The sequence below is a fragment of the Phalangium opilio genome, unplaced genomic scaffold, assembly GCF_054372755.1.
Source record: "Phalangium opilio isolate 3A_F unplaced genomic scaffold, DU_Popi_V2 ptg000098l_1, whole genome shotgun sequence".
NCBI lineage: Eukaryota > Metazoa > Arthropoda > Arachnida > Opiliones > Phalangiidae > Phalangium > Phalangium opilio.
The window spans coordinates 1,167,476-1,194,730 of NW_028324201.1; the positions used below are offsets into that span (position 1 = coordinate 1,167,476).

General features: G+C 37.7%; 1 protein-coding gene and 2 long non-coding RNA genes across 3 annotated transcripts in view; 1 reads left to right on the forward strand and 2 right to left on the reverse strand.

Moving 5' to 3' along the window:
• The window catches only part of LOC149632686 (uncharacterized), a 356,891-nt gene that overhangs the window by 68,804 nt on the left and 260,832 nt on the right, over positions 1–27,255 (reverse strand). The gene's annotated exons all lie outside the window — the stretch shown is intronic.
• LOC149632692 (uncharacterized) lies at positions 667–4,580 on the forward strand. Its single transcript, XM_089850967.1, has 6 exons — positions 667–796; positions 968–1,215; positions 1,276–1,992; positions 3,568–3,749; positions 4,394–4,456; positions 4,528–4,580. Exons 2-6 carry the CDS (start codon positions 1,022–1,024, stop codon positions 4,578–4,580), a joined length of 1,209 nt encoding a protein of 402 aa, XP_089707093.1. The 5' UTR covers positions 667–796; positions 968–1,021.
• Positions 23,694–24,163, reverse strand: LOC149632693 (uncharacterized). Its single transcript, XR_016373585.1, has 3 exons — positions 24,040–24,163; positions 23,902–23,978; positions 23,694–23,822 (listed from the first exon to the last, which is right to left on the reverse strand). It is a non-coding gene; the product is annotated as an uncharacterized LOC149632693 (long non-coding RNA).

The window sequence follows — 27,255 nt, forward strand, 5'->3', positions numbered from 1 at the left end:
TGAAACCTTCGAAGTATATTTGTTACGTAAATATTTCAAAGATTCAACCTCTTTTAGTCCTGATAATCAGTCACTTTTTAGGACTACTAAACATTCAAAAACATTCATTGCCAAAGGTCAAAATGAATGTTCCATTAACACCTGCAATGTTGAAAGTTATAACAGCAGAAAGTCGGACATCCCCTCAGAGAATGTTAATCAGCCTCTTAAATTACAGGGCATTACACGCCCATTTTTGGAAAATATTGATGAGCTATTGTCATTAGAAAAAGCTGAGGCCATATTAAGAGAGATTGAAGAAAGCAAGTTCTCGGGCCCAGTATTTAATGGTAGTATTCCAATAGATACAGAAATAAAAAAATGGAGATATTTTTGCCTTTTTTGTTCCTAAAAGAAATCTTTCCGCTGTTTACATGGATGGTTATCTTTGGAAAGCCACATATAACAACAAACGAAAAAAACTTTCAGTTATACAAACATACCATTACATAAGAATTGATCACTCTGTAAAGGTGACAAGTGGTTTTTAAAAAGTATCATATTACTTGCGTGACAGTATTGCTTTAAATGACAATGCAATACTGATTCAGTATCAAGGCGAAGATAAGGTATTACAATCAAAATCAAGAAAAACAAAGGAATTTAAAAGGATATGCAAGACTACAGCTAAAAATTCACATGTTCTTGCAGATTCTATGAAACAGGAACCACCTGAAAAAAAGGAGCTTTTAGAAATATCATGTCCAGAGAATCCAAGCCAAATTTGGAAACTGTCCTAGCTTTTACAAGAGTATAGGTATATTGAAAAAGGGTCCCTTAAGCAAAGTAATGCTAAGATTCATGTCACATGACGAGGTTTTTGTAATTTTTGGCGCGCCTGAAGCAATAACCTTAGCTCAGAGAGTCTTAAAATCTTCTGCCAAAAAAAAGTAAAAAAGCTGAACTCTCATACAATACCTCTTTTCAGGTTGCTGGATTTCATGTCTCTGTGGTTGGTCTCACAAACTCAGAATTACCAGAGATGACTAAATTTCCTATTTTATTTCTATTACATGAAAACTCAAGTTCAGATACTGAATTATTTTTTTGGAAGCATTGTGTTTTTCCTATGCTTCAATTTAAAAAATGTGGAAGAAATATTATAAATACATACGACGAACAGAGAATTACTGATACCATATCAAAAAACTGCCCCTTTACCAAAAAGAATATTAGGTATGGCCCAAAATATGTTAATGATGTGTCATCAAACACTGAAATAAGCCCTTGTTACAGCAATCAACTTACTGATAGAAACATTGTGCAAAATTTGAAACCAGACGAATTAATTTTATCGTTGTATCTCATACAAATCAGCATTTTAAGGGAATTTAACAATATCTATGAAAACTTAAATGAGAAGAAAATTATGTCAAAATTACAAATAGTTTTGCCATGTGTTGAATTTGGCAATCCGCATGAAATTGTCCGCAATGTTAAACGGGGCACCTGCACCTTCAACACGAAAGCTAGTGGTTTTGAGGCTACGAAAACTAACGTCATTGGCTATGACCCCCACCACAAGGTACATGTCGTTGAGAATCATCTATGTAAGAAAATAAACTCAAAATTTTCATTAGTAGAAATAGATAAAAATAAGTGTTCATGCAAGTCGCGCCATTGTTACCATATTGCAGCAGTGAAAAAAGGAACTGAAAAGGCCAATGAAACTCTTCGAAATAAAAAGGCCAGATCTAAAAAATTTAAAGATATTGATTTCGATGATGAAATGGATGTGGCGATTAGTAGGAATCAGGGAAATATTACATTTGATGGAGGAAACGAATTTCATGACTCTGAATTTGAAAATAATCTTATCGACGAAGAATCTGCAACACGGGTTCACAAATCAAATGTAAAAATACCTGAAGACGAAGGTGGCGTACAAAAAATAGAACGCAAGATTTCATTAGGGACAGCTTGTTTACCGGACAATTACCCTCGCGAACTGTCGTGGCTTTCGTTACTAATAAAAAATTTGTAGGGGAAGCAACTTCTAACCCCCTGGATCTTCAACACTTCAAGCTCGATTTCATGCAATTTTCTTTAAATTCTCAATTTATCCCGATATACCCTTTACACCTAATTTTGCCGACGATCATTACGTTAGATGTTGCAATTCTTTATTCGAGGGACTCGAGATATTAGGTTTTGACAGAGGAAATATTATTTCTTACGATTTATATAAGAAAGGCTTTTTTGTCGTTGTTTTTGATTTGAGTAGAGAACATCTCGCTTCGTTAGGTCTAAATTCCATGCCCCAGACTGGTAACTTGCGATTATCGTTAAGATTTAGCTCTCCGTTAACCGAAAACGTCACGTGCATTGTCATGGCCGAATTTCCGAACAACCAATTAATTATATCTAAAAATAGAGAAATTATTTATAATCACCCCAACGTATAAAAGACTAAAACTTTATAAATACAATATCAGTCGCGCGTCACTATGCATCAAGTACACACCGTCACGCCAAAGCTCGACATTTGCGTCGTCGAATCGATTGAGCCTAAAATATTAATTCAAAGATCGGATACGCGTACAAAATGAACTCACGTCCTTTTTTGACGGAAAAATACCTCGCTATCATATTTGGTTGCCCGTCAAAGAGCGCATCAAGCTGGAATGCTTCGTCAATTCGAAAGATGAACGTCTAATCGATCTTCGATACTATGAACGAGGCAGTGGCAGTCGTTATTTTCTCAACTTTAGTACCAGCGAAGGATTCAGCCTGAACAAAACATTATGGCAGACATTGATCGATTTAAAGCCGCTGATTGACGAGGCTCTCAAGGCTAAGGGGATAGCTGTCTGTCGCATGCGCAAATTAATTTTAAACGAGCTCACCACCACTTTGTTTGACGTCACTTCCACTTGCGCCAACGTCGAGTGTCGAAAACAAATATGCCACTCTCAAAGCTGCTCGGAATTTGACACAAATTTTAGTGATCGAGTCGAACGTAATTTGCACGAAGCGTTGCCTCAGCTGGATCGAGAGAAAATTTTGCATCAATTTGAGATTGAACATGGATGGATTGAAGATCAAGAGGATATTTACGCTTATTTTGTCAACAGTTTTGCCGATTTAAAGAACACCTTGATATATGGCTATTAAAAAATGTACTCATATATAGTAATTGTTTAACTGATATTGTTTTTTATAAAATACCTTTGTGTGTATTAAATAAAGTTGTTTATTGGGAAACCATTTAGATGTTATTTACACTCGTTAAGGCATGGATACTAACATTAGAAAAGTTTATTACGATGTGGCTAATCTAGCCGCCTATGGATCGCTAGCGAGGTTACAAAAAGCCTCACCAGACGTGCCAAAAGCAAAATTAATCGCCTTTCTCGAGAAACAACCCGCCTACACGAAGCATCGGTTTCGGCGCTTCCGATTCAAGACCAATCAAGTGTATGCCACGAGTATCGACGATGTTTTTCAAGCTGATCTGTTGGATCTACCGAAATTAAAACGTTTTAATAAAAATGTTCGTTACGTTCTGTGTGTAATTGACGTCTTAAGCCGGTACGGATGGACAGTCCCGCTCAAGAACAAAACATCTGGCGAGGTTATCGAGGCTTTTAAAAAGATATTTCGAGAGAGGATCCCTTTTAAAATATACGCCGACTATGGTGGAGAATTTAGTTCGCGCAGCTTTGATTCCTTTTTGAAACGCCATAATGTGCAAATACATTTTGCCCGGAGTTAGCATAATGCCAGTCTAGCCGAACGTTTTATTAGAACAATAAAGGAACAAATTGCCCGGGTTATTACAGCCATGGGAAATAAAAATTGTCTTAATATTACATTTTATTATTTAATATCACGCCATTTATGGTGCCGTTGTCTAATCTCGCCAGATGGCAACAGCGGGCCTAGGTTCTGAAGTTCATTTTTTTCTTCCGAGGTTTCTTCTGTTTTTTTTCTTCTGTTTAGCGGAGGCTTTATCAAACAAGTTTTCCAAATCTGTTAAATTGTCCGCGTCCGCTTCCGCTCTATTCTCTTGTTCATCGGCGATTTCTTCTTGAAAAACGTCGTCGGGATTTGCATAACCGTAAGCCCCTTCATCCTCCTCCGCTCTTTTCGGCGTAAAAATGTCTTTTGCAAACGATTTGCCAAAACTTCGGCTTGTTGGTTCACCAGATCCCCGACATAGGTCGGTCCAAATTGTTGGTAAAATTCGTCCTGTGTCGGTGTCCCAACAGCCGTTTCGCTTTTAAAAACCTTTTGCCGAGGTTCGGTTTTATAACGGTTAGGTGAGGTGCAAACCTGCCCGATGTGCTTGTTGTATGTGATGACGTTGCATAGCTTGGCCATGAAAATTGTTTTTTTCGCGGCGGCGTTTTAGGTGTGGCCGTTAATGGCAACGCGGTGGCAGTCGCCATTGAAGGACTCACGACTTCAAATTTAGGTAAGGGAATTTGTTTCTCGATACTTAAATATTTCTTAAAGGCGTCTTAATATTTATATAATTTATCATAGGCATTCATTGGACACCTCGGAATTATTTAACTCTATTTTCACAAGAGAAATAAAAAACTTACATTTTTGGTTTAGCTCCTCTTCAGTAAATTGTTGACAGGAAACTTAAGAAGCGTGTCGAGTTTTCTAGAAACATCTGCTTCTATAGCAAAATCGAAAATCCTTTTGGCCAATAGAAATCGAGAGTTCCCGAAGTTTTGTACAAATGTCCCTTCTTAATAATTTCAGCCAATGGAAACCAAGATTTCAGGTTGGAGAGCATGGAGGCTGAGAGGTTTTACCCCCGTGCCTTTCCCTCGTTGAAACGGATCTTCCATAGTCAAAGCGGGAAAAGTGAAATAAACCCATACATATTCTCGCTATAAATATACTGGATTCGCGGACACACGGTTTTGGGGTGAATTTTCTTTTCGGATTGCTAAAAAATGCAGTCGATTTCACTTCCAAAAGGCAATTCTAAGAATTCCTAATTATGTTCAGCCCCTTATGCTCACATTCCTTGAATTCTGATATTTTTCGATGGGTTATTCAATCCGTTTATTAACTATGTACCATCCCCCGAAAACACCGAATGAAGAATATCCCAGTTTTCCAATGGAGAATAATTAAGTCGTGATTAATGATTACATTTCTTTCTAGAATGAAATGACAAGATAAAAATTAACAGGAATCTCACCAAATTTGAATACCCTTAACAAATTGTTCTGAATCCCCTTAGGAGGAATAATTTTATACTTATTTCACATTCTGAAGAAATATAACCTGTTTAAATAATCTTTCTCCTATACAAAAATTACGGAAATGCCTTTAATTACAGATTTACACAACCTTAAATTATGCTGAAATAGGGTTCATGTACCTAAATATGATCTCTTGAGAAACATTTACTTGACTCTTCCCTTCCCTAAATAGAAACAGTTAATTGAAGCCCGTTCATCCTACGAAATATGTTAAAAATACGTTCCGGCTAAAAAACCTTTGGCTTCTACTAAAGCAAGCAGACTTTGACATAATGCCTTTTTAAATACGATCACTTCAATCAATTAGAAAAGGATAGTGAATGGTATTAAATATTTAGCGGTACACCATGACCATATTCCAACCCCCGGAAGATTACGGTCAAGAGCTTTCCCGAAATGGTGGTCTCTCAAAATTTGGAGCTTTTAGCATACAATATGAGAATTGTAAATACTCTGTAAAATGTTTTTAAACAGCTGTAGATAGGCCTATTCCTATGCTTTAATTTGATATAGTTTTATTATATTTGGTTGTAATGCTTAAAAATTCGAAAAATACTTTTAACGAAATGAATGAAAGGAAAACCATTATTTGACAACAAAAGTAATTTAAAAAAACTCCTGTGTGTGATGATTCCTGGCTACGTTCCCCTATTATTTATCAACTTTTAATGTAGCATTGTAAGTATTTAAAGAAAAATAACCTATAAAACATGTTAGGAGCTCCAAAGAGATAAAATAGTTATCAATAATATATCAATTATCTATCTTTCTATGTACACTTTGGTAGATATTTGTTTTCGTAGGATACGAAAAAAGAAAATAAAAATAGGTTGAGGGTTTTCCTAAAATAGGGTTTATGACCTTATCCTTGTGTAGAACCAGTGTTACTACTGTTACATTCACTGTTAAAAATTTGAAAATATTGGCTTTGTCCATAGAACCCCCGTTGTGGGAAGCCTCCTTGCCGAAATTTCAAACGTATTCTATTCTAATTCGAAGTGTGCCCATAAAGTTAAAGGGAGAATCAAATGGTCAGAAAACCATTTTTAATATATTTAAATTGATAAAATATCATCAAAATCATTAATGAAACTTAACAAAACCTTTCAAGGCGCGCTTTTAATCACGGAATAATGCATGTGAGGTGTCAGTTGCTAATTGGTCACTCGCATTAACTCTGGCTTTATTATAAAAACTCAGTCTTTGTTTAGTATTCAACTTTTGAAGCCTTGGAAAATTATGTAAAATTAACGGAAAGGTTTTGCTAAGTTTTATTAATGATATTGATGTTATTTTATTAATATAAATGTATTCAAAAAATGCATGTTTGACCATTTCATTCTCGGTGCGATTTCAAAGGCGCGTGTTGAGGGTAAAAATCGAGCGGGTGGGAGAAAAAATTAAAAATTCCAGAAGAGTTAAGTGTAGAGGTTTTAGGAGAGCAGATATACTCGCAAGAAAAACTTAATAGTGTAGAAATAGATAACGTAATAAATTTTGAATTTCCTAAAAAAATGTACGAGCCCATGAACGAAGGGAGGATTAAAAGTAAAACACTATCAGATAGTTACAGGGACATAGTAACAGACGTCGTCAGAGACTATAATCCACGGTGTATGTGGTATTTTCGAAGCCATTATGCTCCCGACCCTGTGAAGGGATGGATTTTGTTTAGCTGCAATGTGTACTGCACGAGGGCGGAGTGCGAAGCCATCTGTGGCCTTACTATTTTTAAAGGTTTTAAAGCCTAGCTTAAAAATTCTTCAAGATATTATCACCATCGAGACACAATAACAACTCCCCAGCTAAGAGGGGAGAGGCGACGTCTTGTAAGGAAGGATTTCATAGATAACCCTAACTTACCACCTTTGAATATGCATTTTAAACTAAACGGGGAAACTTCAAAAAGGGACGTGCTTATGAGGAATTTGAAAAGAGGTGTCAGTAATAAAGCCATTATTCGGCAAGTGAAATACGAGGCTAGAAAACTGAAACCCGATGACGAAAATATGCATTCGAGTAAAATTGCAAAAAAGAATAACCCGGAAATGAACGGTTACATTACAGATAAAGGGCGTTTCTCCCTTTTTAATAGACTTGCATACAAAATCTTCTGTCGCTATATATCGCGAATATTGCTCCCAAGCCACTATGTACTGGGATGCAACAGGCGGGGTTTGCCAGAAATACGAGGGAAACGTATGCTGTAATACGTAATTAGTATGAGTTTCCCAGACGCGAGTAAAAAATCGATCCCAATCCCATTAGCGGAACACCTCACAAGTGATCGAGTTTAGCCGGTATAAAATGTTGGCTCAAACGGTTTGATCGAGCTCAACAATCCCTTTTAAAACAAAATGAAAGAAAAACTCCAGCACTTATTTCTAGCGACCGAAGTTTAGTCTTAATTTTGTCGGCTTTAGCTATTTTTAACATGGAAACACTCCCATCGTACTTGAAAAGGTCGCTTAGAATCCTGAGGGGTGAGGCCAATGATGAGGACTTGAAAAAAACTATCCTTCATTGTGGTACTTGTCACATGATGAAGGATGGAACTCGCCTGGCTAAGTCGTGTTTGAAGCCAGGCTTTCCCCATAGAGTTGGACTATACGCTCTTAGCGTTTTAAGAAATTGCAGGCTTCTGAAAGATTTTGAGAAAATGCTTCACAGTATTGTCATAGTTCTAACTTCGGAATATCAGCCTAAACTTTTTATGGATAATTTTAACGATTTTTCCAATTGGGTTGATGATTTAAAAGATAAATGTGCTAGTAACAAATCATCGTTGAAAAATTTGATCGCGGTAAACGGGGCGGGGACCCTGAAAGAAACCCACAAAGATAGCAGTTACGTAATTTTATCAGAAAATTTGCAACCCCCATCTGCAAAAACTTCAGATGAATTTTGCACTAGCACTATGCCCCAGATATTAGATCATAAAAAAATACTATATTAAATAAGTCAGTTTTGAAAATGGATGACATTATAGAGAATTCAAAAAAGAAAAATAAGGAAGAATTCTGGTTGTCTGGAGGACAAGGAAATGTTTGCCGCGAGTTATGTGACGGAATTATAGAAAAGGCCCTTTTTGCCGTAATGAAAGCTGAGCAATCGTGTGAGCAGTTTAAAGTAAACCCTTTAGTTGGAAAAGAATTCTTCAAATATACGCAAAAGAACTGCTTTCCAACGTTCACTTTGTGGACAAAGCTCTTAATGGGTGATTTAAAAAGGCATTTTGAGGCAGCAAACCTTCCCACACCAGCCACATACAATCCTCGTAAAAATTTTAAAACTGGCGTAATTAATTTCATAGATAACGAAACACCAACCCAGGGTCACGCGGAAATGTTCAATCGCGTTATTAAAGTAAACGGTTACGTTAAGGGTACCTCTCGCCCCGATGAGGTCGTGCGGGAATTATACAATATGCACAAGAAAATTTACAACGATGCTTTATACGAATCATTAAAAATTTCCAATCGAAAAAAGAAGAGCTTAAGAAAATACGAAGGTCTAGAAGAAAAATTTAAACATGCTAGTCCAGAAGATAAAATAAAATGTAAACGTTTCAAAGGCTCATACCAGCGTGCCCCAAAAGAATCATTATCAAATTGGCTTTCAAAATCCGAAAAAGAATGCAATTCTCCCCGAGTTAAGATTAAAAAAGTGGATTCTTCCGGTTTAGGATTAAGAAAGGCGATTCTCACCGGGTTAGGATTAAGAAAGATGATTCTGCCCAAATTAAATCTAAGAAACGCGAACCTTCCAAGCTTAAGAGTTATGAGACAAATGTCCTCCCAAATCACGGAACCAGAGCCTTTCCAGCTTAAGAAAAAGTTTGATAACGATTATGATATTAGTCCAAAATTGTTTATATGTCAGAGAAACCCAATTTCTACGGTAAATAGCATAAATAATTGGCTCCCAGATATTCCCAAAGTTTATCAGCCAGTTGAATATTATAGAAAAAGGCCCCTTTCTCCAAATATTTCCAAAAAAAGGAAAATTATTAAAAGCGCAAATTTTCGTGTGTCCAAGAAAAGCCTCGCATTAGAGTCGCAACCTGAATCAGGATCACAAACTGAATCGGAAAGTAGCGATGACGATAAGTTGATTATTTGACAAATTTAAAAGATAGTCCCGAAGATTATCTAAATTATAGTAGAGAATATATTCGACTAACAGATAGGGAGATGCAAATTATAAATTCTAATGAATGGTTTGCAGACAACATGATAGACAAGTATATCACGATTTTACAACAAAAAAAATGAAACAGTTCTGTTTTTGGACACCACCTTTTACCAAGGGGTGCATAGGCGGTTAAAATTAAAAGAGAAGGTCCACTTTGAATACAGAAAAATAGTATATAACATAGCAAAATTCCAATTAATCCTAATTCCCGTTTGTTTTCATTCTCATTATATCTTAGCGGCATTAGAGGTAATAGATAATATAACTTGTACAATAATAAAAATAAAGATTTACGATCCGTTTGGGTCGCGCGAATGTAATGAAGACGTAGCGATGGATATAGTTGCAGTCCTTAAACCAATTTTTGAACATATATTTCATTGTATTAAGCATGAATTTATTATCGAAGTCGAGTTTTGTCATACATTTCCCACCCAAGAGGATAATTATAATTGTGGTCCAATTATGTGTCTATATGCTAAGTGGGTAGCAACTAGATGTCTCGGTCCTCAAAATATAAAGGATATTCAAAACTGTAGAAATATCATTCTAGCAGAATCTGATTAAGCTTAACCCTATCTTTGTAAGGGGAACCACCTGTAAACAAGCCCAAGGCTTAGTGTGGAAATCCCTTCATAGACAAAGTTTAGATTATTGTTATTAAAGAAATAAGTGCTGATAAAACGAAGCTAGATTAACTGAGGAGGGGTTGTATTAAATTCAATAATGCCGTTCCCCAGTATTCGCGAATCTAGTAGCGTTTCTTTAGCACGCGGGAGACTCTCTAAGGGCATTTGATTATATTTGTGATTAAATGCCCAAGTGTGTCAACCAGCCTTCACGTTGACGAGAGTTGTAAGTACCACTTTGTTTGTATTAAAATAGACCGAGGCTTAGTTCTGATAAAGTTGAACTCCAAACCAACAACCATCTCAATAACCTATCCTTAAATTTAGAAGCTCGACGGGAGAAACATTTCTACAGGCGCTCTTAGTAAATATATGGGTTCATAGATTCCTAGAATTGTGCTTTCCATCAATGTTATTCGGTTTGGAGCTTCAATACTCTGTGCATGGGAAATGCACGAGTACAAGACAAAACTCTTACTATTTTAAACTTTCAAAACGGGAAACTAATAGGTTGACGCTAAACTAACAGATAAACACCTGAAACTACGCCTAAAATGTATTAAGAATACAACATTTTGGTTAATTTCACAATAAAATAATGTTTCCTTATTCTCTAAAGGCTATTCCTGTTATAAACTAAACAGTTTTTGATAGGCTTAACAACATACTTAAATTTAATCAAGATTGTGTGCGCCAATTTTAAGATATTCAACACTTAAATTGAATGTTTCGAAATAATTATAGTAATTTTGCAATTTTCTTAGGTTTCATTGTCTTGATGACTAACTTCCGGGGAGCTTCGTGGTATAAACTAAACAGTTTCTGGTAGAGTTTTATACGCTTAACAACATACGTAAATTTAATCAAGATAGTGCGCGCCAATTTTAAGATATTTAAGTTTTAAAATTAGAGTGCAGCAATGTTCGCCTAATTTTGTTTTCAGTTTTCCAAGTTTGTAAGGCGATTCCTGCTATAAAAGCGATAGTCTTTACTTTAATTCAATAGGCTTGATAACTCATTGAAATTAGATTAACACATACACGGTCAAATTGAAGATATTCAAATTTGAAGGGCTTGTGTTTATATGTTTGTCACCATACTCACGCGCCATCTAGGGAAGAGCAGTGCAACTAATTTGTAATAATTGCTCTTTTAACTAGTTTTAATAGTTTATGTTATTTGAAAATACTCAATTATCATTGTCCGTGCTTCTCTTGTTTATAATTAGCGTGAATTATAGCTTGAAATCTATTTTAAAAGAATTGCTTAGTTAGGTCTGATATCAGGTTATGGCAATTTTTTCCGTCGCGAGGTCCCAAAATTCGACCCCCCCCCTCTCTCATTCTGCCAAATCGACGCTGGTACGACAGCCTTCTCGATTCTCGAAACGTGTTTCCCATGGACAAGGTCTCCCTGCTACAATCGACCATAGCCCACTTGATCACGCTGGCTGGCTACAGGCGCTCTAAAAGAACCCTCAATCGATCCTAAGAATGAAAATAACATAGGTTCGGTCTAAAATTCAAACCCGTCTGATCATGAGTTAATAATGGCTCCATAGGCGTAATGTATCCAGCGATTTCTTCTCATTTCGCCCGCGCGGGAATAATCCGAATGTTGCGCTCTCTCTTGTCGAAAAAATTCCGCTCGCACGGCTCCTCGACCTTGAGTCGTCGGCTGATTTTTCACCAAGGGAGTGTTTTAGACGTGAATGTTTATATTTTAACAATATAACATTAAATCATGGCGTTTGTGTCAGTACCGAGACAAAAAAATGCAGGAACTCAATGCAATTTGCCGATATTGATAAAGAATGCTAAATATAAGAGTTGTTATTGTGACTTGAAACCAATTATACAACTGAGCTAAATCCGATCCACTGATCTCTTAACTATTTTCTTAACCGAGGCTACTGAGCGAAATATTCGGTTGCTTAAATAGCTCCGATATCATAGGCTAGCTTACACTACACGCGCTTCTGGGGAAAAACCGGAAAGAAGAGTAAATAAGATTTTCGTTCACATGGCGGCCGCAGAGCGTCGCATATAATTGGGAAGCCGGCGGCGCGGAAGAAAACGCTGGAGCATAAAAATGAATTGCCTGAGTAACTTATAGGGAGCTAACATCATGGACTGATTTAAACATGGGCCGCTGGGCGTCTAAGAAAGGGGATTAGTTTTATCAACCTTTTTGGCCCAAATAGTGCATCCACTGGTTCAAATTTCTTGAATTTTTAATGAGACGTGTATTGAAAGGTTTGATATTATCCTGTTTTAAAGTCTTCAGCTTTAATAGTTTTTTTTATAAAAAATAAAAATCATTACATAGTAGAGAAATTGAAAGAGTTAAAACTGAAGTCCGAATTTAGACTTTTTCAAATTTGAACCAATGGATGCACTATTTGGGCCAAAAACCTTGATAAAACTGCCACTGGTCCCCTCCCATAGACGCCCATATTAAAACTAGACGGGTTTGAAAGTTTAGACCGAACCTATGTGACGCGCCGCATGCGCGAGTTCACATGTAAAAAAAATCGTTTGGAGGGGCTTCTAGAGCACGTGCAGCCAGCGTGAACAAGTTGCCTATGAATCGACCAACATACAGCCCAACTTTCCCGCCAAATTTTAAAAGTGATAGTGCCAGCATTGACAGAATTGAGTTAATGACCAAGGCTTAGTAAAAATTACTTTGAAATTGTTTATTTGAAATAAAAGTTTGCTAAGCGGTATTACACCAATAATAAATTAAAATGATGAAAACATGAGAAAATTAAAATATTAAATTATCCAAAAATAATAAAATGTATAGACTTTAATTTTTTCCAAAAAAAGTTGGTCATAACAACTTTTTTTTATAATTTCATAAACCATACGTCGTCGGAAGTATGGCATGTTTCTCTGCAAAATATAATATGTTAAGAACTTAATATTTAAATGTAGTAAATAAAACTTTAATATTTACTTGTGTAAAAGTTATTTTAGCATTTCGGGTAATATATTTCGCAAATTTGCAAGTAAACATTCCGCAATCACCGTCATTCATATGTTGTGGAATATTCTAGAAATAACAGGGAGTTGATTAACATTAATTGCAAAATTAAATAACAATATATATAAATAAAAAACAATGTAATACTTTAACCGCTTCTAGTTTCCAATCACTCATATCAAATTCAATTTTGCGTTTATCCCTGCTTTCCTCTGCCAAATAATTCTTTAACGCGTTCAAACACTCATTATTATTTTCTCCCATAGAGTCATAGTATTGGATTTTTTGTGACGAAAATCTTATCACCTAAAATAAAAATAAAAGACGTTACATTAAATTGATATCTTATAAGTTATAAACAATATAGAAAAAGTAAATATGCGAGGATGGTACCAGAGTATAAAGCTATTGCCCTATGTTCTTATCAGCATGAATCCGTTCTTGCTGATACGAATATGCCTAAAATTGATCGCGCTCTGCCAAAGATACCCAAAATAAAATTTCCAAACATACCTTCCCGGTGTTCCTGGTCATTAAATGTAGTGTCGAAACTGTCGACGTCATAAGGCAACTTAATGTTTAGATGGTCACCATTACGGATCTTCCACACTTATTTTCCGTCGACAATAGTCAAGTATGGTTCCGGTTCTACTTTGCGTGTCTTCGGGCGTTTAGGACATACTGGTGCTTTTTCGGGAGTCTTTTTGGCTTCAACAGGATTGCGCGGCACATCGTCACTATCCTTGTCCTTAGCAATGGCGTACCACCATTCTACTTTGACGACCTTAATTTTCCAGGACAACGCCGCTTTCAGTTTCCTCTCTTCGGGTACTTTCATGATAAAATGAGTGGTCCTTAGAATACCCTTTTCGTGTTGACTTTTCCTGGACAACGATGCCTGAGCAGTTCCACCCAGATAACGTATCAATTGAACCAAAGCCTCCATTTCAGCGGGGAACGCGTCAAGTGGACCCAAAGTGATGACGGTGTTCCTCAACGGTAAGCTCGTTTCGGCTCCGTTTTCTACGATCATGGGCGCATATAGATCGTTCGCATTTAAAGGTAGGATTTCCTCCAATTCCACGCACATTTTTAACCAACAAAATGTCGCGTCGGTTGTACTAGTTATCAAATTTCGGCTTCCGTGTTCGTGCAATAAAAGAGGAACGACGGTGTAGTCGGATTTCTCTTTAATTCCACCGCCATATTCTTTAACGAACTGTTCGATTTTATCCCGCGTTACTTGGGCGAAGCCGCAAACTTGAAACGAAATTCCTTTGAAAAGTCGAGTAGTTTCTCTTGTTGTAGTTAACGAATCACGACCTTCGTCTGCCTTGGATATGTTACCTTTCACAACGTTGATAATCTCAGCTTCATCCAAGATTTCACTGGAGAAACCCTTAGGGTTTTTTATTAAGTCGCTGGTAATGACGTGAGTAACTCGCGAACTCATTTTGTCGCAACGCATACCGTTACCGATGTTGATATGTTTGAGAATCTTTGCTAAGGCAATAAAATCCGTCCAAGTTATTGTTGGCTTTAATGCTCGAAATGTCCAGATTTTCAAATTCAGGTGAGCGGGTTCCGTCATCATTCTGACCTCGATTAGGTGAGAGCGTTCCGTCATCATTCTGGCTTAGGTCAGGTGAGCGCGTTCCGTCATCATTCTGGCCTAGGTCAGGTGAGCGCGTTCCGTCATCATTCTGGCCTAGGTCAGGTGAGCGCGTTCCGTCATCATTCTGGCCAAGGTCAGGTGAGCGCGTTCCGTCATCATTCTGGCCTCGATCAGATGAGCGCGTTCCGTCATTACTGTGACCCTCATTTCCTTTGAGAGTTTCACTGGCGCTAATCTCTACCCCCAATGACTTCTTTTTGTTCGAACCACTAGTCTTATCTCCAATCAGGTCCAATTCCATGGCGGTCGCACTCCTTGCATTCGAAGATCTACCAGGGATTCGTGTCATTGACAAGACATCAATTGGCACATTTTTAGAAGCTGGTGCTGAGGATGACGTCAACGCTCTCTCGAAACCCTTCACAGCAGCAAGTTGCAGAGCGACAGGTTCCGAAGCAGAGTGGAATTCTAGGCGTGGCAGGACATTCGGCCTTGAGCCAGTTATCGCCTTTGTGGGTCTCGGACTTGGGCTGCGTCTAGGCATCCGTTTCATTCCCATTTCCACGCACTTTATATATCTGCAGTATTTGCATGTATTTCTAGTATCCTAATTGATCAGGCAGTTTTTGGATTTCGAGCACGCGTACTCTTGATGCTTATGCAGGCTGCGTTGAAAAAACGCCTTGCACCCCTCGCAGCTTTTCACGCCAAAGGCTTTGGCGACGGCCTGGTCGCCGCAGACGACGCACTCTGCGGGTGCCTTGATATCGCCCATCTCCAGATAGGAACGCCTATGTAAGAGCCAAGAATAGCCAAAGAAGTTACCTATACGTTCATGGCCGTAACATAATACAGAGTTGCCATGGAATTTTCAGAACCAAATTCCCTGACTTTTTCAGGTTTTCCCAGACCTTTCAGGCCAAAAGTGTAAATATTTGCACCACGTTTTAAGTGCTTATAACTAAATAAGCTCTCTACATTAAGTTTTCTCATGTATTTGTTGCACCAAAATAAATAGGAAACATTTAACTATAAATAACAGTCTGAGAGACTTTTTAAGGGGCATTTACTTTACAAAAACAATTCTAGGCATTTTTAAGTATTGCTCTAGAGTTTTCTCTGTTAAGAGAGGATGAGGACAAACTTTCATTACTCTCTCAATAAAGACATATTCCCAGAAATTTTACCCACTAAAATCTAATTCCCTGATTTTTCAGAAATTTTTAAAATTCCCTGATCTTTTCGGCCCATTTTTAAATTTCCTGACTTTTCCAGGATTTCCAGGTACTGTGGCAACACTGTAATAAGTAAGGGGAAGCTAGGCAACGCGTCAAGTTGACCCAAAAAATCAGGTGACCGAGAAATGGCACTATCTAGTATCGGCCCGCGTAACTTTTCCCTCGTCAACTTACAGTTTAGAGAAACAATGGGAAAAACTTCAGAGGAAACGTGACGCTACACTTTAGCTAAATTGGCGCCCCCTTTAGTGGACATTAGCAGGGTGTCAATCGCTGGCTTTGAGAAAATATAATGGCAAATTGTGTTTGTACAATATATACAAACAGTCAACGCGGCATGTAAATTTGACAAAAAATTATTAACCTTTTGATCATTCAATCTAGTTAATTAAACATTGCTTAAATAGACACAGTTTTCAAACTAGGAGGATTCGTAACAATTACACAAGGATGGAGTCAAAAGTCAAAATATAGTATGAATCCTTCTAGCGTGAAAACTAAGTGTAGATTACAGGCTGAGAAACAGGATTTTATTTTTAAGCTGGCCATATGACCAGTAGAGCCAAAGCACTTTTAATTAAAAACTGGCCACTTGAAATGGTTAAACCTCTGAACGTTTTTAATTAATTAAGTGGTCACAGGGCCAGTACACTAAACCCCAAAAGCATCTTCTTTTTAAAGTGGACATTTGTCCAGGCATTTGCCTCCTTAATTCGCAGCTTGAATTAGATTAGCCGCTCAGCGGGTTTGAACATAGCCCACTCGATCACGCGCTCTCGGTTTCGAAGCCCCCATACCAGAAATATTCTAAATAGAAGTTTGACATTGGAAATAAATATTTTTATTCTAAAAAACCCACAAAGAGAAACTTATTGCGACACACCTCTCAGTAAAAACAAACCTCCACCACCCCCAAGTTAATTTTGCCTCTTCTTTAGAATGTCACGCCTGTTAACAGCATCTGAGCGCGCACGATCGAGTGGTTCATGGTTTGAATGAATTTAAACTGCGGCAAAACACATTACCTACACTTGTATGCCTACGATTTTCAATCTTCTTTTGTAGTATTAAATATAAGAAACATTTATGGACCTTTAAATATAGAGGGGTTGAAATTTAATTGCTAAACATTTATTTAAACAAACAAACTGTAACCGTAAAATTTAAAACTAGGAAAAGGGGCCTCATTTCACGGCTCACAAAGAAATTAAATAAAACTAGTCAATTTAGAAGTTCCCAGGTTACCCGTTTAAAGGACTTATTGTCCATGACTAACTAACTATATTTACCAAATAAACGCAGTGGTAGAATAATAATACTTTGAATTTATTGAAACAAAAAACACGTCCGAACTCGGAGCGCGAATACTATTGAACTACCCGCAACTGACTACTGACCGTAACTGCCGATAGACTACTGACTCTTTACAGATTATATCCCCGCAAAAAATGTTTTTTATCAAGGTTGACAGCAATGGCGCTTAAGGTGCCACTTCGGGACAATTTAACATTATACAAAAATAATTGTAAAAAATGAAAAATGAGTAAAGCAGACGACGCGGTTTTTTCCCGGGAAGGAGGTTCTGGCTGTGGACGGTTACAAAACAAAAATTTCCCCCTTTTTTAATTTTCCAAAAAAACATTCCAGACAAACCCATTAAATAAACTTGGGATAATGAATGAATTAGTCTAAGGGACCGTCCATAAACTACGTCACACTCTTATGGGGGGAGGGGGTTTGTAAGTTTTTGACGGTCCGTGACGAGGGGGGAGGGAGGGGTCGTTCGATGCGTGACGTCACATTTAAAATTAATTTTATTACGAAGTCAGTAAGAGGTCGATTGACCCTTTTGTTATGGAAGAAAAAACGCAACGTTTCAAAGTCCACCGTGAGAACAACCTCTACAATAATTTAACAAAATTTCTATTCCATCATCGCTTAAATAGTAGAAACTGTAAGCTATGATCACCTACTTACTCGTATGTGTAGCCAATTTAAGCAGCGCATTTAAAATAAAGAGACCCGTTCACTGCAGAACTAGCTACACGTACGCATAAGGACTGCTAAATGTAGTGTCACCTTAAACAATCAAATGTCACTGTTTGTTCGCCACTAGCATTAGTAGGGATGATTAGAATCATCCATGCGATTTAAATGGTTTCGTTTCTTTCGCACATTTTTAAAATCTGAATCCCAAGCTCGATTAGCCTAAGGTTTTCAAGTGACAATGTCGAAAACTATTAAGTGTACCCCTCTTAACGAAGCTTTATGGAAACATTTTGGAAGGTTATAAAAAAGCACATCCAGAGAATAAAGTTCCAAAGCTCAATCAGAGGCAAACGATATTTGCAAAAGCTTAAAACGGAAATGAACTTTGACTTTCAAGTCGAGCAAAAAATTTCTGATTGGAAAAGAAAAAATCTCTTTTTAAATTAATGAAATGAAATTAGTAAATTAAGACAAATCATAGTCCGTTGGGGGGGTTAAAGAAATGTGACGTGGTTTTCAGGGAGGGGTCTTAGAAAATGTGACGAAGCGTGATCTGAGGGAAAGGGGGGTCAGAAAATGCCATTTTTTGCGTGACGTAGTTTATGGACGGTCCCTAACCTGTTTCGATGTTGGGCTAGCTAGGTTATCATTTGATCCTTGCGACTCTCTTTCCGCTTCGTTGCCTCCTATCTCTGTTGATCTAGCAAAGACAAAAAACCGAAAGAAAATCTCTTCAGATTGCTTCATTTTTCTTCTTGCATTTTAGAGTTTAAAAAAAAATAGAACTGAAATCATATTTATAAAAAAAATGTCTATACTGAACTTACTCGTCAAAACTGTCTTCATCATTGGAAGAATCCTACCTATCTTTGGTGTCATTAATTTCGTCTTCAATTTGGGCCAGAACGGTATCCAGGATATCTAAACACTGCCTGACAGGATCTAATTTCGCGCTGCAAAAAAATGACGGGACATTGCTCTTGGTTAGATTCACTTATTTCAGGTTTATATGCTCTTTAGGCTTAATTTCAAGTCAAAAGTAGCTCAGAAACTTACTTAATACACTCTTAAAAAAAGTTGTCCAAATTTGGACAAAAGAGGATCCAAATGAATAAACTCTGAGACAAAACGTAACTTTGTCCAAATTTGGACTATAATGTTGCTATCCTAAATTGCACGTTTTTTATGTCCATTTTTGGACTTATCAATCCTAATTTCAACGATTTTTTGTCCATTTGAGGGAAAATAAACGTTCAAAAATGGTCTAGAATCTGTTCAATATGGTAGATTTTTGTACAATTTTATACAACGTTTTGTGCATTAATAACTTGTGCAAATCTGCCTTAAATTTTGTATAATTTTAAACAGAACTATGTGCAATATTAATCATAAATTTGTGCGATATTGATCATAGTTTTGTGCAATATTAATCATAAATTTGTGTGATATTGATCATAGTTTTGTGCAATATTGATCATATTTTTGTGCAATATTGATCATAGTTTTGTGCAATATTGATCATAGTTTTGTGCAATATTGATCATATTTTTGTGCAATATTGATCATAGTTTTGTGCAATATTGATCATAGTTTTGTGCAATATTGATCATAGTTTTGTGCAATATTGATCATAGTTTTGTGCAATATTGATCATAGTTTTGTGCAATATTGATCATAGTTTTGTGCAATATTGATCATAGTTTTGTGCAATATTGATCATAGTTTTGTGCAATATTGATCATTGTTTTGTGCAATATTGATCATTGTTTTGTGCAATATTGATCATTGTTTTGTGCAATATTGATCATTGTTTTGTGCAATATTGATCATAGTTTTGTGCAATATTGATCATAGTTTTGTGCAATATTGATCATAGTTTTGTGCAATATTGATCATAGATTTGTGCAATATTGATTATACTTTTGTGCAATATTGATCATAGCTTTGTGCAATATTGATCATAGTTTTATGCAATATTGATAATACTTTTGTGCAATATTGATCATACTTTTGTGCAATATTGATCATAGTTTTGTGCAATATTGATCATAGTTTTGTGCAATATTGATCAAAGTTTCATCCAGTTATGAACAGAAGTTTGTGCGATTATGAGTGAAATTTTGCTCAATATTGATCATAGGCTCGTCCAATTAAGAACAGGAATTTGTGTAATTATGAGTGAAATTTTTCCCAATATTATTAATAATTTTGTCTACTAAATACTGTATGTGAACGAATCGACAAGTTAGCTCCAGCTTGGGAGGGTCCCTATAGGGTTGTCGAGAAGATATCCCCAGTTTCCTATGTTATCATGGATTTGGAGTCAGGTGCTTTGGCCGGTACTTGGCATATTAATCAGTTGAAACTACTGTTGAACTCAATGGTCCTCGAAACCCAGGAAATCACGGAGTTTGAAATCCCACCGGTAATACAGGAACTGGAGAACGATGTAGACCCAGGAGATGAACCAGAGCGTGAGTTGGTTGCAACACCGGACGAAAGATCATTTACTGAGGCAGATTCCCGGGACGGTCAGGAAAATATCTGGGATACGGGGCCCGTTCGAGTGTATGACTTGCGGCCTCGTCAAAACCAGGCAGAAGGGGTTGTCGATAGGTAGTCAATCTCGATGGATGTAGAACCGGATGTACCCGTTCCGAATCTTAACATTCCAGTAGATAACGACTCGGTTCCCACCCCGATACCACGGCGGGAATATAATCTCCGACGCCGGGGTCGAGTTTAGGAACAGGAAGAGCAAGGGGTAGACCTAGCGGTGGCAGGTCCTTCCGGGGAGGGAAGGCGGAATCGTGGCATTCAAAAGGACCCGGTGTTGAGGACAGTGGATCAGGATGATTTGTTAATGGCTCCTTTTCGATATGGGTGGAAAAGGGAAATAGTTTTGAGAAAGGATTCCGGAGGTCGAATTGGGGATGTATATTATTACACACCAGAACCGATAAAAGAAAAATTGCGGTCGTACTAACAAATTGCGGCTTTTCTTGGTACCCATCGCGACCAAGCCCGCCTATTAGGCATGCGCAACTTCAGCATGAAGCCCCAACCGTTTGCGTATCCCCCGTTTGAGATTGTTCGCCATGCTCTATGGTGAAGCACGACCAGTCGGACTAAGATTTGATTTCCATTTGCATGGACCTGTCGATTAAAACGTGATGAGACTAACTGTCTATAGTCCAGCTTTTTACCTTTTTCAGGCCATGGCCAGTTCACGCCCAAAGACTTATTGGGCCCAAATTTTTGGCCTTATGGAGGCTTCGTCGAGCGACGAAGATGACATCCCGAGCTACACGCCAACTCGACCATTAGTAGCGGAAATTACCGGGGAGACTATACAACCAGAGGTAGTAGGAATTACCGGAGAGATTGAGAACGTGGACGCCGCCCAAGCGTCAGCTACGATATCAACATTGATAGTTGAGATTACCGAGGAAACGGAGGATGTGGCAGGCGCTCAAGCTTTAGGTACTACATCAACCGAAATAACGGGTTTGACTGCCTCCCCTACCCCATCAGTGGAGGAGCAGGCCCTAGTCCTCCCGATTATAGACGATAATTTGACGAACAATGAATATGAAGTGGTGCCACCTCCACGCTACGTGGACATCTTTTGTTCACTCACATGTTACGCTTCCCGGACTGGAACAGAGCTGAAAAATTTTTCTCGGCACGTCCGTGCCCTCCCGTAACGCTTCCCGGAGGGTTTTAAAGGATGTATATCTCACTTCGGTGCCATTCCGGATGAACTCAATGTGGAGTTCATTCAATCCGTCTTAGCAAATTCCGGGGTTCTCGGTGCGGTGGGCATCCCGCCCCTGTACGCTAAGGCGTATTTACAGAACAAGCGCATCGAACAAGATTTAATCAATGCCCTGGCCTTTTCCAAGGGCCGCGCGATCGGCGCCATTGGCTTGGATGCATCCCGGGTCATCGAACTTTGTCCCCCGGAGATTCAATGTCAGGAGTTTCGGCGCCAGCTGAGCCTCGCCGCAACCTATGACTACCCAGTCTTCGTACAATGCCGAGAAGGGCGACAGGACAAAGACGTCTTTAGAACATGCTACCGCATGCTAGGTGAGGAACTCCCTCCCGGACACGTCATCATATTATTGAATTTCTCCGGCGGTCGTGACGTGCTGACAAATTCCTTGCCCGGTTCCCACGTCTATATCTTGCGCTATCCCCGGCCATGGATCCACAGTTTATGAAGAGATTTCTACATGGTATCCCGGTAGAACGCCTGCTAGCGCAGTCAGGGGCGCCGATGTTTTCCCTGACCCGAGCTTCCCCAGCTGTGCCGTCCCCTGGACTGGCATTGACCGTAATTAAACGGATTGCGCAGGCCAAGGCGTTACCGGTCGCGGAGGTGGCCGCTACCTTATGGTCCACTTCTCAAAAGTTATTCCGGTATTCGGATTAAGCGTTGTTTTCCCGGATTCTCCGATAATTGGGTCATATTGACCATATTTGTAACATTCCCTTTTTTATTGTTTGAGTGGAACCCAGTGTAGTTCCCTCTTTAGGTTTAGACAGTTAATGTTCCCGAAAACGTGGTTTCAGCCACCATCATTATTTTGGAAAAACAACATTAAAACACATAATATTCTTTGTTTGTTTTGATTATTTGTATGCCACACTGGCTATTTTTGGTTTCCTTCCCCAAAGTGGGCATGTTCCCTTGTCCCCATCGGGACCTAATAAATATGTTTTCCCCTTGAATCCTTAGTTGTGGTCCATCCGAGTTTTTTGAATTTGGTTCCCTGGTTTTGGGTGGGGCTTCCCTCCCTAATATTTCTTTTCAGATACTCCCAGCGGCCTTACACTGCTGTTTCCCCTTTCACCCGGGGCCGCTGCTTCTTTTTTGCAGAGGGGGAGGATGTAACGGGGAGCCCGTTACCCGGGTTCACCACCAGATGGAGCAAGTTACACCGATACCAGAGTTCCCCGCTAGACGGCCCAGAAAGCTGAACCCTGGACCTGTCGTCTGCTCGCCCTCGGATTGGCTGATCCCCGGAGGCCCGAGGGGATATAATTCAAAGGTAGCCCGGAAATCAGGGCAGTTGGAGGAGTACCGGGCTCAGAAGCATTTAATAATATTTGTTAGATCGATTAACGTTGTTACTTGTTTATTTAATTATTTATTTACTAACGGACTGTATATATAAATTAACCAGATTAATGTTATAATAAATATATTGAGTTCACTAAAATTACGTAGTCGTGTGTTTTCGGGTTTCAGTGAGAAGCGCGCGATTACAGCTTTGTGCAATATTGATCATATTTTTGTGCAATATTGATCATACTTTTGTGCAATATTGATCATACTTTTGTGCAATATTGATCAAAGTTTCATCCAATTAAGAACAGGAATTTGTGTAATTATGAGTGCAATTTTGTTCAATATTGATCATAGGCTCGTCCAATTAAGAACAGGAATTTGTGTAATTATGAGTGAAATTTTTCCCAATATTATTAATAATTTTGTCTACTAAATACTGTATGTGAACGAATCGACAAATTTGATCACAGAAAAAAATTTAATCGTTATGAATATTAAGTACAAAATTTGGCATTTTTACGTGAAATGTTAAACTTGAAATAAACCAAACATTAATCACAAAGACATCTGATTAAAAAAGTTAATTATTGGTGTAGAAATTTTCCTTGTATCGATTTTAAAAACGATTTTTTGTATATACTCGAATGTCTTTTTTAGAGCTGCTTCGTATTTCAGTTGAAAGGCGTAGTAGCCTGCTTAAAGGGAAACGACGCCATGCTTTATACAAACAACTTCAAATATCACTTTTTCTATTTCAACATCGACTAATGATGTAAAGAGGTCTTCATTCTGAAAACAAAGCGTTGGGGTGACCTTTTCTGGATCCTGAAAAATAAAAATAAAAATAAATATTTCGTAGGCGTGAAGTTTATATGAGGGGTTTTAAATATATAAAACTCTTTACTCCAGTCGTGTAAAGATATTTCACTTTTTCTCCAAACGCGCAAGGAAGTAATAGAATGCTAGCTCTCAATTCCATTACTAGAATTGATTTCAGATTTAAAATATTGATTTACACTTTTAATAATTTTTCCTTGCTCACTTTTAAATGCGTCCACTGAGGTCACTTCTTCCTTTTGACGTAGCAGTGAAAGTATTTCTTTGGCATTTGGCCTATTTTTTACAAGATTGAAGATTTTTTTTGCCAAAGGCTCAAAATGATGCTGAAGAACATTTTCAGCTGAAGGCCGTATGTTATGAAGAATATTCAATTCTTTGATGAGCTCCCAGGTAGCAATTCACCATGTAAATTACGTGTATTTTGAGTGTTCTTAGTGTATATAACGTGTTTGGGTTTTTCATAAGTGTGAAACAGGTGGAGTATAGGTTGAATATATCACGTTAATAGAGCTGTTGATTTAGGGAGTGTAAAACACGTGGGGAATAGGTTGAAACTATCACGTTAATTGTGGAGTATATTTAGACGTGTAAAACACGTGGAGTTTTGGTTGAACACATCACGTTAAATTTGTGGCGATGTAAAGCGTGTACAACACGTCGAGTATAGGTTAAAAATATCACGTTAATAGAGCTGATGATTTAGGACGTGTAAAACACGTAAAGTATAGGTTGAAAATATCACGTTAATAGAGCTGATGATTTAGGACGTGTAAAACACGTGTAGTATAGGTTGAAAATATCACGATAATAGAGCTGATGATTTAGGACGTGTAAAACACGTGTAGTATAGGTTGAAAATATCACTTTAATAGAGCTGATGATTTAGGACGTGTAAAACACGTGGATTATAGGTTGAAAATATCTCGTTAATAGAGCTGATGATTTAGGACGTGTAAAACACGTGGAGTATAGGTTGAAAATATCACGTTAATTGTGGAGTATATTTAGACGTGTAAAACACGTGGAGTTTTGGTTGAATACATCACGTTAATTTGGTGACGATGTAAAGCGTGTACAACACGTGGAATATAGGTTGAAAATATCACGCTAATTTTGGTGATGATTTAGGGCGTGTAAAACACGTGAGGAATAGGTTAAATCTATCACGTTAGTTGTGATATATATTTAGATGTGTAAAACACGTGGAGTTTTGGTTGAACTCATCACGTTTATTTGGTGGGGATTTAATGCGTTTAATACACGTGGAGAATTGGTGGAAAATATCACACTAAGTTTGGTGGCGATTAAGGCCGTGTAATACACGTGAACATGAAGTTGAATTTAACAGTTACTCAATATGCCTAAATCACGTGACAATGAGGTTGAAAAGAACAAGATATTTGTACGTTTGATTGAAGTTCATTCTAACAAAGTAATTGAAATATATACTATTTCTAATTATTTGTTAATTTATAGTATCACAATGTATTTAACTTTAAACTTCTAGTAAATCAAATTTCCACACATCCAATTGTATTAATATAATTTTTAGAAAGGCAAGCACAGGTGATATGTATGGGTACAAATAAATAAGTGATTATTGTATAGACTTCATCGTTGTTAAGACCGACCGTCATTCATAGCAAATTGTTGAGGCCCACATTTTCTTTCTCCAATATGGCAATGACACCTACCATCTAGTACCGTTTTCTATTGACATTTTCCCTGGAGTAATATTTAAGGATTAAAAATTAACGTTGCTTTATAAGTGCTTTAAAATACAGCTACGTCTCCTTCAATATAGTGCTCCTAAAAATACGTAGGGCGTTCGGCCGTTCGCTTTTTTAAATCTTTCATTTTAAATCGAGATCTAAAAAATATTAGACCTCCTTATCTATCGCATTGTTTTAACCATTTGGTTTTCGGTCGGCTAGCTGGAGGTTAGTTTCCAGCTTTGCGTTTAAAATTTAACCTCGATATATTTTGGACTTCAACAGCAAGTTAAATGATCATGTGCCATTTCACGCATTTAAAGTTAATCTTATGATATCTATTAGTAACAACAACGTGATCTTCACTGTTGGTTAACGTGAATAAGATGGTGTTTAGAGGAGACATGGTATGGGTGTTTTACACGTTCATAATTAGGTTTACCGTACACCGCTTTTAGACGTGTAAATCACGGGTTTTGGGCACCTGAGAATTGTTATGTACACGTGATACCCACGTAAATTGCACGTTACGAACACTAAATTACCTTACATTATTTTCACGTTAATTTTGTGTGCAAATATTGTTTTTATATTTAATAAAAACAACGTGATCTTCACTGTTGGTTAACGTGAATAAGACGGTGTTTAGAGGTGACATGGTATGGGTATTTTACACGTTCATAATTAGGTTTACCGTACACCGCTTTTAGAAGTGTAAATCACGGGTTTTTGATACCTGGGCTTGTTAAAAACACGTCATTGAACTACACTAAAAAATGTACCCAACAGCTCATTTTACCATATTTCTTTTCGTCAAAACTGAAAACATCTCAGTCACTTCTTTTACGCTATGAGAATACGCATATTTTTGGCGATATGAAGCCGTTCGTAACATCTTTTCTTCCACAATGTTTTCATCATAATTGGCTTGGTCTAACTCTTTATCGAGCACTTTTAAATGCGCTTTTATGCTGTCGTCATCCTCCGCCATACCAGTTATCAGCTATAACAACATGTTCATCATAGTTTTAAGCAAGCACATTGTGACTAGCGCTTTAAACCGAACACAGTTATCATATTTGTGATCCGAACAGATGAAATATCTTTGGTTGACTTCAGCTATCAGTTAAACAGTTGAGAGCCATTTTCACTTCAGATCAGATGCCTTTTTGTGATACACATTCGGATCACATCATATCTGAAATAAAAACGAGATTTTAAACATTTGAATCAGATATCTGTGGCATCGGACGTAGTTTCGGATTAATACCTTTTATAAATTTAAACGCTTGAAATGTATTCGTAACGCATATACTTCAAAAAACATCCAGACAAATTGCATATTTGTTGTAGGTTGGATGTCGAGGGATTCGGAATCCCTCGACATCCAACCTACCTCGGAGGGAACAGTTCAGTTTATTTTCCCAAATAATTGACTTGGTACTAGTAGAAATGTGAGTTCGTAATATACAAAATTTCCGTTATTTTATAATGGAGTTGTCAAATTTTTTTAAAATTTTTGTGCTCAGAGTATACAAACCTCTGGGAGTGAAACCTAGTGTACTAGCCTTCCAAAGACTAAAACTACGTCCTTTTTAGCCACATCGTATGATGAACATCTACGATGAGGGTCTTAGTTTGACCTGGCCTGTTGGTGGTGGTGGCGGCGTCGTGAAAGAGAACTGCCTTAGACAGTATAAAGTTTT

Bases quoted from the DNA above. Each gene is read 5' to 3' on its own strand.
- LOC149632692 (XM_089850967.1), top strand. From the start codon at position 1,022: ATGACTAAATTTCCTATTTTATTTCTATTACATGAAAACTCAAGTTCA. The intron at 1,216-1,275 runs GTATGGCCCAAA...CCCTTGTTACAG, and splicing joins TTTACCAAAAAGAATATTAG to CAATCAACTTACTGATAGAA. The intron at 1,993-3,567 runs GTGGCTTTCGTT...TGACGTCTTAAG, and splicing joins AATTACCCTCGCGAACTGTC to CCGGTACGGATGGACAGTCC.